Genomic DNA, 12,350 nt, shown 5'->3' on the forward strand with positions numbered 1-12,350 from the left:
TCCCAGCTCTATGACAAAGCACAGAGCGCGTTAAAGGAGATGATTATGCGATTAAGGCGTGTTTAACTCCTATTGGCCATAAAGCGCTTTGTGTTATGACCTGGTGCTCACAAGACCCTGGCAGGGAAGCTACCCCGTTTTACAGACGTGGAAACAGTGCCAAAGTGGGGTGCCTTGTCAAGGTGACAAGGGAAACAAGTGGCAAAGCCTGGTTGTCGGGCTTTGCTTAGCCTCCTCCTCGTGTGCTGCACTGCCCCTGAGTTTGTGTTACTATATAGTCAGGTCTACAATTCTAAAGTCTAGAAAGTGCTAAAATAATCTTTTAAAAAAAGTTTCCAGCAAGTTCCTACTACAAAAAACCTGACCTGACCTGACTGCAGCAATGATTCCTCATCGTTTTCTCTGCAGAAATAGTACCATGTTTGACTATGAGGTCTGCCCCGGACCCTGCTTGAGGATGTTGGCTAACATATAGCACATGTAACTTGGTACTTTTTTAAAATTCCCCGAAATTCTGAAATCAAAAACCTATCTTGTGCTAACGATTTGGATAGCAGACTGGGGACTTGAATCGCAAAGTTACGGGCTTTAGGTTTGCTAAAACGGAGGTGTAGATCCTGTTTTAATTCCGTGGCCAGTGTATTGCCAAGCCTTTGTGCTGACCAGCTACCCTTCTGTGTCTGCTTCTCTTTCTAGTATGTTGGATGATTTTTCTCATGAGTTGGAGAGCACTCAGTCTCGGCTAGACAATGTGATGAAGAAACTTGCAAAAGTATCTCACATGACCAGTGGTATGTATGGTATTTAAAGCTTAAGAATTCCTACTTAATTCTAGAAACACGGTCTATAGGGTTCTCATAGGCGTGCCCCTTCAGATCTTTCCTGTGGCACATTTTTGGTCCTGCTTTCCGGTCGGAGAAGGAAGACTAGTATGCACAGGCCTTGTCTGTCGTTTGTGGCCTTCACTTGAGAAGTGGTCTTTGTGTTCCCCCACCACACAAGGCTGGTGGTGTTGGGTGGCTTATCTCCTGGCGGATCAACTCTCTTTGCAATTAGAAAATCCTTTCTTACTTAATTTTATTTTTTCTATTTCCTTGCCAAAATAGGGAACTTATTATAAAACAGTAATTAAGAAGCCAGTTACTGTTTCTCCTGGACTGACTTTGTTTTATTGAGAAGCTCCTACCATTTCAGAATAAGATGGCCTTACAGGTCTAATTTAAATGGCTTTCATTTAAATCCATAGTGAAATACTCCAGCAGGTTTGCATCAGGATGGGGATGAAGAAGTAACAGTTTTCAAATCACTCACTGTATAGGAAGGTATGTTCCAATGACTCTATTTTTTCTTATTGCAACAGCCCACCTCCCCTGGTACATTAGAAATAATATTTGATTCTTTTTTTTAAAGATTTTATTTATCTGAGAGAGAGAGTGAGTGAGAAAGCATGAGCGGGAGGAGAGGCAGAGGGAGAAGCAGACTCCCCGCTGAGCAGGAAGCCCGACGTGGGGCTCGATCCCAGGACCCTGAGATCATGACCTAAGCCAAAGGCAGATGCTAAACCAACTGAGCCACCCAGGCATCCCAGAAATAGTATTTTTTAAATCAAAGAAAATCTAGTATCTCCTTTTTTCTTTAGTTGGTGGGGATGGCTTGGTGAAGGGAGGGCCTGAGCTGCTCCTTGAGGTGATGTAGATGTTCTTGAACCAGAGCACCCAGCTCCCCCACTGGAACTTCCCCTCTTTCTTGACACGTCATTCTTTGGGTTTCCTCCCATCAGGTCTGTGTTACGGGGTCTAATAGTTTGGACTTTTGAGCTGAGACTTAAATACAAATGTATATTTACTTTCCAGCACTTCAACTCATAGTCAAGTTATAGAACAGTTGTCTGGGGCTCAGCTTCTTATCTGTAAAAAAATAGGTTGATGCCTTCCTCTCAAGATCATTGTGACGATTAAATGAAATAATAGTAATTAATGTACAAGTGTTTAACAGTGTCTCCCATATATTAGTACTTACTGTTTGTGTTTTAAAAAAATAGTAGGACAGGCAGAATATAGCCCTACGGGGCAAGGGACCTGTTAGATCCAAGACAGAGGGAAGCTCATAGCCAGACTTCCTTCCTTCTTTCTCTCCAGGGACAAATACCTTTATGCTTCTAGCAAGTCATTGCCGAAAGCACGCACCAGCTTAGTTCATCTTTCACACACTTCAGAGAAAGGTTTGCAAAGCCGCCTTCCTTATTCCTCTGTGTTCTCTCCTCTCCCACCTTCACCCCTCTACTTTAAAAAAAAAAAAAATTAATGAAGTATTATATAACAAGTTGAAACACCAGGCCTCTCACTAGTGTATGTATTAGTCACAAAGTCAAGTAGCTACTTCAGCACCAGTTTTGTTTGGGGAAGAGCAAAGAACAAAGATGCACTGTGTCTTTGTTTCTCAGCATTCCGGGTATGAATAATTTAGAAAAGTACTTGCATTGTGATAAGCCGTTCAGTGTGTATAAATAGCACTGAGCCTTGCTTATGCTTTATTCTACTTTATCCTGAAAGAAAAGTTTGGGGAGCAAAGTGGGGACTTCAATTATGTTTGTCTAAGAAAAAGAGCCAGGAAACAGAGCATTCAGCCTGAAAGGCCCTTCAGTTTGGACAGCTTGCCTGGGGTTTTCATTTTAATCTTTGCTCGCTCCCAGAAGAAAGCTCGCTCAGGGCCTCCCGCACGGTGCCGGCTTCGGTTTGACAACAGGGCAGTTCGTATTTGTCTCTGTTCACCTCCCTAACTTTTGGGCAAATTCACTACCTTTCAGTCCCTACCTAAAGTATATCAAGACCCACTGAAGTTCGATGAGGCGGTCAGTGAGCAGGCACAGGACGCCTGCCCTCCACGCAGCTGGCTGCTCCACAGAGATCAGCCAGGATGCCACACCTGCCTTTTCGAGTGACCCAAGGAAAGTATATTCTTTTGAGTAGATACAGAGGTTTTCTTCCCCTCACTTTCCAAAATTCTGTCATCGTTCTTTTCTCTTTAGGGAAGAAAAACATACTGGAAGGGGGGAAAAAAACTTGCCCCTGGAGTTCTCTTTGTTCCTATCTGACTTTTTGAAACAGGTCTTGACCTTGCCGAGCTGGTTAGGCTTTTCACTTGAGAGCACAGAAGCCTTCGTGGTTAGTACTCCCCCCTTCTGGGGAGAAGTCAGCTGGGGTAACAGCTCCCAGAGCTTACCTGGGTCCTGCTTCGAAGCAGCAGCTTAGCCCTGCAGAGGAAGATGGCTTTCAAAGAGCGGTCCTGGGTTGTGCTGGCTTGTGTGACCCAACTTCTCGATGAAAACCCCCTGTTTAATGCAGTTGGGGAAGAGGAAGTGATTGGAGGTGGGAGGGGATTGGGTGAGGCTGGTGGAAAGCCAAAAAGTAGAAAACCGGTTCAATATTGGGAATCCGGGTTTGAGAAAGGCAGGATGGGGGGAGGGGCAGGGATCTGTATGAGGTTGGGGGGTGGGGGTGGTTAGGAAGCAATTACCTTGACTGTTTTGTCCTGGAAGAATATTGATTAATCATTTTAATGAGAGTGTTTTTAAATTATCATAAACATTTTTAAATAGATGAAAAATGCTGGATCCTCAAGTTTTCTTGGCCAGTGAAGCGATAAACAGATTATTATCTGATAGGTTGATTTCTGCCTCCCATGCCCATTGGACTAGTTCCTGTTCAGATAAGGAACCGACAGATTTGGGGTCTTTGCCCTAATCACACTAAGTGAGTTTCTAGCACGTCAGAAGTAGAACAAGGTGATCACCACTAAGAAGGTACTTGCTTTGTGTACTGTCGGTTGGTGGCTGTCGCCCGGTTCTAAGATTGTGCTCTCCATGGCATTTAAATAATTTAAGTCCTTGGTTCGTGGACTTAGCATTGCTTTGTAGACAGTTTGGCAGTCTCTTTTCCTAGATTCAAACCTTTATGTAGTGTGAGTCTCGATCGCTGTGGTGTGCCACAGTCTGCAGGCTTTCCAATAAACTTTTTTTTTTTAAGATTTTATTTATTCATTTGAGACACAGAGATACAGAGAGAGAGAGAGAGAGAAAGCATGAGCAGGGAGAGAGGCAGAGGGAGAGGGAGAAGCAGGCTCCTCGCTGAGCCAGGAGCCCGATGTGGGGCTCGATCCCAGGGCCCTGGAATCATGACCTGAGCCGAAGGCAGACGCTTAACCGACTGAGCCACCCAGGTGCCCCTTTCCAATAAACTTTTGATGAATCAGTAAACCTTTATATTTCTGTTTAAATGGAGTGATCATTTCTAGCCATTGAACTACGTTTTCGTAGGCCAGTGAAATTCTGTTCTATCAGTGTGACCCTATGTGGAAAATGCAGGACTCGTCTACGGAAAGACCGCGTGTTCTTTCTACACCTGCACAAGTTAAGGAGGCATCCTAGGCCCCATGCCCAGCCTGGCCCAGCCCAGAGTGTGCGAGGGTATTCGTGTTCACGCTCACAAAGCCCTGCCAGGCAGCCTCTGTGCAGCGTGACGAACCCGCAGTCAGGGTTGTGGGTGCAGCGGGGGCTCCCCTGGGGCCTGTGTGTGCCCTCCTGCCCCTCGAGCCCCCTTGCTCTCGGCCGTTTAGATGGACTCTAACCACTTTGCTTCTGGTGCTTGTCCTCAAGTGTCGGTAGGGCAGAGGGTTTCAGAGAAGACATTCCACTTTCCTTTACGGGTAAGCTGTGTAAGTTACTGGTTAAGTGATCTCACTTCTTTCCTGACAGGTGTGGGGTAATGTTGATCATGCTCTTGATCCCCAGAGCTTGCTTTTTCAGCTCCTCGTTTCCTGAAGTGACCAGCAGGCGCTTTTATCCTCTTTCCATCCCCCCATAGTGCTGAGTGTTGTTGAATGAAATGATTTGACTTCGGTAGGAGATGAAAGCAGACGGGCTTTGATCCGTAACGCCGATGCCAACACCTTCCCAGGGACATGGTGCCCACCAGCAGCAAGCTGAGCGCCGCAGATTGTAATTAAAGGCTTGCGACACAAAGCACGTACTTACTAGAGGCCCATTTTCAGGCACCTGGCAGAGCTGTGGATGCACACGCGGAGCAGGCCAGCATACCCAACCCCCGGGCAGGCCCCAGAGCCCCTGTGGGCCCGTCGTGTGCACTTCTGTCCCCTCTCCGCTTCAGGGCGTGCACGGGACTGTCGCACCTTGGGGAGCGTGGAGTCACGAGCGCTGATGCTTGTGTCCTGCCTTGCAGATCGGCGCCAGTGGTGTGCCATCGCCGTCCTCTTTGTGGTCCTGCTGGTCGTGCTGGTCTTCTTCTTAGTGCTGTGACGGCGGCCCGGCACGGCTCCTCCTGCTCGCGAGCCCCAGGGGAGGCGGGAAGCAGCACCCCAGCGTTGCCGTCTCTTTACACTCCTCTCTGGAAAACACAGCCTGCACTGACTTCCCTCCTTGTGACCCCACCACTGAGACAGCTGCTCTGACCCGGCGCTGGCAGGGCCGCTGGGAAGAGGAAGCGACGACTGTGCGCTCCTGGGGCCGCCTGTCCTGTTCCGAGGACGGCTCGGCACTGCTTTGCCTCCGGGCCCTTGGGCCCCCAGGACAGCCTCTGAGGAATCCGGAAAAGTTCGCAGACTCCACTAGCGCTTGCTTTTGCTCATTCCATCCATCTTTGGCAGCTCCCCCCGCCTCCCCCCCCCAGCTTGGACAGCACACCGCTGTCCCATCCCCGAGAGCACCATCGGGAGTGCAGGCTCCCGGGCAGGTCTCATTTCCCATCGCGGCAGCGGCCCTTGGCCCCCCGAGAGCTGGCTGCTGATGGGGACGCTAGGCCCAGAAGCAGTTTGTGACAAAAAACGCATTGATCCATTTTTCAGGGATAAGTGCTGGGATGAAATTGCTTTTCCAGGCTCATTATTCTGTGGTAGAAATAACTAATGGAAAATAATGGAAAGCACTAGGCTTTGGGGGTGCTAACAGCTGCTGGCTTGAACCGAAGGGAGGAGAGGGCAGCAGGACCCAGGGTTTGCACAGCTGAGGGAAGAGTGGGTGAGGTTGCCGGAGGTCAGTGCCTTGCCAAATTCATGTTGCTGTCCTGGTGCACCTTGTATTTTGAGGACGCCCCTTACCCGTATGGCGCAGCTCAGCCGCACACTTGGATGGTCTGGATCCGGGGCCAGCCTCCTGGCCGGTTAGGTCATTCCCTTGGCACTCTGCATTGGGGGTGGGGGGGGCGGTTAGTACATTGGGAGTACGGCGACACTCAGAAACCATAATGACCAAAAAGGCTAGTTCTGGACCGGACTTTTCTTACCCTGTGAGTAATGGCAAGAATGGGTAGGTGAACTTGGGTGGGGTTTTTTTTTTTTCCCCTAAGATGACAACTCAGTTTTTTTATCATCCAGCCAAATAACTGAGCCAATCCAAATTTAAAGAACGGATGCTTTAATTGAGTTTTAGTAGCTGAAACTGCTGAGATGCTAAACTTCAAGCTTCCGATGATTTTTTAAACGCCTCCAGCGTCCCGGCGTCTGTAGGATATTTTTATAACCTCCCCGATGCCGTCACCGATATGGAAGCAGCAGCTGACCCGGAGCCCTGCGGCAGGGGCCACGCTCTCCCCCTCCACCTTCTGCACTTGGAAAGCACAGCAACGTCTGGATAGAGCTCTAGCTTTGACTTCCTGTTTCCTCATCTGTTGGGGCCCATTCCACAGCGCACTCTTTTTTTTTTTTTTTCCTTTTTTTCATGTTTTGTCTGTATTTCTTGGGGTTTTTTGTTTGTTTATTTGCTTTGGGCTTCCTCCCCCCCCTTTTTTGTGATTTACAATGATGTACTTGCCCAGCTGACTTATGAATTGCACTTTTTAATAAATATTTGTAACAATTTTTTAAAGAAGGGTATTTTCTCATGGTTAGGATCATGGTAGGTAAGGAAATCTGCCTCTTAATGAAAGCTAAAAGCAGATTTATAAAACTAAAAGGGTGGTTGACATCCATGTTTACATTCAACTCTATTTGATATATAAATAAGTTATTTTTTTCAAATTAGCAAAAAAAAAGATAACTACAAAGGGCTTCAGACGTAGGGTACTAGATTATTTGTTTTACAAGTTTTGAGACTCATTCAAATAGTCTTCTCTAAACTTAGAATAGGGATGGTCCTTAGATTTGCATTAAAACGTACCGGTCTTTGTTCACCATAAATGGGGACCTTGTCTCAGTACTGTAATCCACAATCCGCATTAGCAGAGGCAGCCGGCAGCCTAATGACCTATATGATCATGCCATTGAAAAGCCATGCTCTTCTCCTGCTATGACCAGGTTTACTGTGCCCCACACAACTAACTGTCATGTGTGTCCGTGGGGCTTGTTGGGAACATGCCTGGTCATTAATGAGTAAGCTGCTTCCCTGAGGTCGGGGGGTGGGGGGGAGCGGGGAGGGGCGGGCCAAGTGTTGTGACCCGGAGACTTAATTACTAAATGTCTGGATAGATTTAGACTCGGCATGATGACCTCACTTAATTTCAAGTGTTTGCTAAATAGTGGCTATTGTAGACCAGACTCCCGCTGAGGCTGACTAGGGAATTATTTAGGAGGAGAAAGTTTACTTTAAAATACAAGCACTGCCCGCATTCTCTCCACGGGCGCCCCTGTCTCTGCACCTCAAAGGAACTGCTCTTTAACAGGGCAGCCTCTTACCGTAATTGTCCGGTAATTGCCCGCGCCAGCTCTGCCCCAAGCAGAGCTTGGGCCCCGCCAGCCTGATCCTGGTCTGACCCTGTTGTGCCCGAACTGGGCATCACTGTAGACGTCTCCGCTCAGAGTGCAAACCAGGGCAGTCCGAGGGAACAAGCCAGGGGCTTAGGTTGATTTTTGAGGATAAGTGTTTCCTCATCAGCGATCCTAACACTGCCGGGCTTTCGGGGGCACCTACGTGGCCCCCCTGCCCGTAGAATGGGGAGAGAAGCAGACCCTGGTGACCCTCTGCACTGCTTAGAGGCACATCCTGTAGCGTGTGGGCTTTTTCCTGCAGCCTCCGCTCCTCGACACATATCATTTCTAAGGAACTGGCATAATATGATGGATACAAGAGAGCTCAGCTTACGTTTATCGGTTTATTGGAAAAACGTTTTTCTAATCAGCTGATTTGGGGGATAGGTTGGGGGGAATGAACCATTGAGAGAGTTTGCCAGAGTGGGGATCCAGCTGGAAAACTGAAATACCTTTAGTTTTTAGTCCTAATTTTTCATCTTGCCTTTGTGCGGACTGCGCGCTCCCAGCGCTCTGTGGGTGCCCGCTGCTGGGTGGCAATTGGAAGTCGCAGCGTGTGTTACACGAGGATCTTCACGCCAGAGCCGAAGGGGGAGAAACTTGGTGGCTTGCCCATTATTCTCTGCTTTTAGCCAGAGTTAAACAGACTGATGGGTCTGGTAGCCAACCACTTGGCAACTCCCACTCCTTCTCACCTCGTGAGATTCAGGGCTGTGAAGAGAAATCTAGTCTAACTCCAACAGAAATCTGTCTCTGTGAAGTGTTTTACCTTCTGTAAGTGAAGGTGGCAGAGCCAAGATCTTTCTTTTGGTAATTTCCCTGGCTATAAAGTGAGACCGTTACCTTTCTAGAGAATTCACAGCATTTGAAGATCTAGGAACTGAATTACATAGAGGAGCTGCTTTTCAGCTCAGTGGGCTCGGACTGCTTGGCTTCGCCTCGTGCTGCAGGATGAACTTGGAAGCAGAACAGCGGTGGGCCGGCCGAGAAGCGCAAGTTGTAAAACACGGCATGCACTACCTCCCTTTGTGTTCCTCTCGCTGCCATGTCTTTCCTATTTTTTCAGAAGAACGCTTTTGAAAAGCACGTTCTTTCTCCATCAAGAGCAGAGAGGGGAAACCAGAGGGCTCGCAGACTTCCAGCCCCTGCGGCCCACGGCGCCGTCCCGTCCAGTCCCTGCAGGAGGATGGCGCCCAGTGAGCGCAGCGGCGGGCTTCTCCCGGGGCCTCTGCTGCTGAGCAGAGGGCAGCTGCGGCCCCGGGCTGGCCTGTCCAGCTGTCCTTACCCGGCTCCCGGCCCTCACAGACATGCTTGCACTTCCAGTGAGGAGGTCTTACTCTTGCAAGGCCCGCGCCAGGCCGTTATGGAAGCGGGGACACCAGCCTCGCCGTGGGCCTCTTGCTGTGATGCTCACTGCGAAGCTGCTGTCGGCTGTCGGGGCCAGAAAATCAAGAGAATTCCAAGGAGAACAGCCGTCAGATGAGAAGAGCAGTGCAGAGAACCTCCGAGGCTCCGGCTCTTGAGGCCCAGTGCCGGGTCACTCACGGCGGGGCTGAAACCCCAGGCTCGCTGGCCCCTGGGGTCAGCAGCCCCGACGGTGCCCTCAGAAGGCCTTGGAGCCCCCAGCTTAGCTCCTCCAACAGACACGGGGGGCATTTGCGGCGCTGCATGCTGGACTTGGCCCCAGGGACAAGCGACCTCGGCGACGTAACAAGGTAGGCTGGTAGTGACCTGTCGTGTGCACCCCTCACCCCAGCCATTTGGTGTTTTTTGCTTTTGGACGAACACTGAAGCCCTGAAAGCTCCCGGGGGGTCTTGCCATGGTCCTGCCATCTACCTTTAGGCGGCACTTCTTCATGATGTTCTGGTCTCTGCAGAGAACAGGTGTGTGGCGGGGCGGGGAAGGAAGAAAAAGAACTTGGTTTCCCTGCGACATAAGCTAATGTGTTGGTGCTGTTTTCCTTCCCATGTTACCTTTGTCCAGAAATGCCCTTCCCCAAGGCTGTGTAGACGGGAACTGTGCTGAGAGGGTGATTTGTCCCAGTCACCTTCCCAGCTGCTTGGCGTGGACCTGTGAGAAAGTATATTTTATCCCTTTTTTTTTTTTTTTTAAGGTTATGAGTTCTTGAACCCAGAAGCCACTCGATTATCCAGGGGGTGATAGAAATAAGACCCCCCGGCATCACTGTTCGCTAAGCAAAGCTCTCGGGCCTTGTGGTGTAGCCGCGTGTCAGCCGGGCACTCTGCATGAGCTGGGCTTTCTGCCAGCCCTGGGCCGAGACCACGTTCACCGTTGTTCTTTCTGCTCTGCACAAAGTGGGCTTTAGCTGAGACCCTGCTCCCGAACGGGAATCGCAGCCCTGTGGGTAAAGTGCGCTCTGGGAGAGGCAGATGTCCTAGTCCTCAGGAAAAGAAAGTACCTGTGCAGGGCGGGGAGAGGCCAGCCAGGTGTCCCCCATTAGAATGAGTGACTGGAACTTGTTTGTAAGCTGGATGTGGTTCCGTCCTAGCTCGACCCAGGCTGGGAGAACGCCCTGGGTAAGGGCGGCCTGGAAACCAGGAAAGGGCCAAAGACAGCAAGCTGTAAATGATTGTGGATTCATTTTTTTGTAAGTGGAAAAATACGCTTTCACTGGCTCATTTGTAATCAGAAATCAGTGTAATGGAAAAGGCAAATGTATAATATCTGGCAGCACTCAGCAAGATTAAACCATTGTATTTTTCTTCGAAGGATAAATAACCTACAGCGTTTCATTTTTAAATAACTAGAAGGTACAAACTAAAGAAGTGAGATCAAAGATTAGAATTGCAAATGCCTGGGTGATTTCCAGATGGCCCCCCCACTCCCCAGTCCTCATGAGAAGAGCCCGGTGGTCCTGGTGCCAGTTTACGCCCCTCGCCACAGGTAGATGCGTTCTTTTTCTACAGGCCGGGTTTCCAAGTGTGGTGTGGGCCCAGCCTCGGCGGCATCGCCCCAGAGCTTGCTAGAAATGCAGGTTCTCGGCGCTCCCCTCGGCTCTGCTGAATCACAAACTCTGGGGTGTTCACAAGCCCTCCAAGGGCGTTCTGACGCCCAGTTTAGTTTCAGAATCACTGCTACTGCATCGTGGAATTTAGGCTACAGTAAACCATCCCTGCATAATAAAACCTCTTCCACAGCTTTGTGTAATCCTGACATTAAACAAACTGATGACACTATAAACTTGAAAACTTTTTAAAAATACTTGTGTAAGAAAGATCTCAACTAGCCGTCTTTCAAAGTGGTATTTTTACACCCTGAAGTCTATTAGTAATGTTTCTTACTTCTGCTCTTGAAATCATGTTATAGGTGTACAAAGAATACTGTTCAGTATTAAAAGAGAAATGGAGAAACCATGACTTTTGTCTTGGGCTGTTGTTTTGTTGTTTAAGTTCTGTTGGTTTTTGTCTTTGTTTTTGTTTCCTTTCATACCTACACACAACGCCCTCCTTCTGCCCCTACTAATAAACACGGACATACGCGTACGCCTGGGGTGAGGAAAGTGTGTGGCTGTTAGAAGATCTGAATTATAAATTGGGCTTTCTTTGGCTGGGCAAGTCACATGAATATAAACCCCAAAATAACCACACTATGTATTCAAAATACCATACAGCACAGTTTCAGTTGGGACGAGGAGTGTGTGGGGAGCAGAGAAACCCGACCTGAGTCTTATTCCCCCCTCACCGAAGTGTTGGCCAACAAGAATATCAGCCATCCCGGTTGGCAATTGAAAGAACCTGCCTTCAGTTCTGTGTGGGACAAGGTGACGAGGCTACATAAGCTCCTTGAGGACACGGACCTTCATCATTCCATTTATCATCATCCTCCTCACTCCTATTAACCGAACACCTTCTGTGTGCCTGGCACTGTTCTAGGTACTTCGTCTGTACTAATGCAGACGATACTTAAAATGGCTGTATGAAATAGTGAAGTTTCCTCATCTAATACTATCCCAAATGCGCAGATGAGGAACCTGGGACACAAGTTATTTCTCAAGGTCACACAGCTGATGAGAAGCAGAGTTACTTACTATGCCCCCGGCGCCGAGCACAGAAATTGGGACATCAGTGCTTCGTGAGTCCCCAGTTTGACTTCTCCCCCCAAATGTAACAGCAAGGAGGGTTAACGCAAACCAACCTATAACCAGCCTTGCTGGAGGAGTGAGTGCTTATTTTGAGAGTTCTAGTTAATATCTGAGGAGGAAGGGATTTAGGAGGAAGAAATGGTTACGTGTGCTCGCTGATAAAAGCAAATCAGCCCCCCACCCCAGCCCGAGGAAGCGCGGACTGTGTCGTGTGGATGGGGGGAAAAGGCAGGCGTCTACAAGGCTGAGGGTTCTGGACCGACCAGCACTTGACTCCACTGGAGGCTCCGCTTTGCAGCAAAAGAGTGATTTGCTGTCTTTCAAAAGGTCCCCACTGGCTATAAACCTTACATAAAACTCACTGAAAATACAAGACCTGAGGCAAAAATTAAAACTCGTAGGAAGGGAAGGCCATACTGCCATAATGTTGCACCGTCCAAGAGGACACAGTTCAGATCTATAAACCTTGATCCTTGGCACCTCTGGGGTCTC

The 12,350-nt window shown here is 48.9% G+C and overlaps 1 protein-coding gene across 3 annotated transcripts in view; it reads left to right on the forward strand.

Moving 5' to 3' along the window:
- Positions 1-11,133, forward strand: part of STX6 (syntaxin 6) — a 50,284-nt gene extending 39,151 nt beyond the window's left edge. The window contains exons 7-8 of one of the 3 annotated variants that reach the window (XM_081824780.1): positions 697-791; positions 1,247-3,985. In XM_081824780.1, the coding sequence (XP_081680906.1) occupies positions 697-791; positions 1,247-1,284 (133 nt within the window). In that variant the 3' untranslated portion in view covers positions 1,285-3,985. The other 2 variants (XM_006736849.3, XM_031031809.2) reach the window with 2 other exon arrangements.
- Positions 11,134-12,350: the final 1,217 nt, after the last annotated feature.

The sequence above is a fragment of the Leptonychotes weddellii genome, chromosome 6, assembly GCF_054177405.1.
Source record: "Leptonychotes weddellii isolate Sample4059 chromosome 6, ASM5417740v2, whole genome shotgun sequence".
Taxonomy (NCBI): Eukaryota; Metazoa; Chordata; class Mammalia; order Carnivora; family Phocidae; genus Leptonychotes; species Leptonychotes weddellii.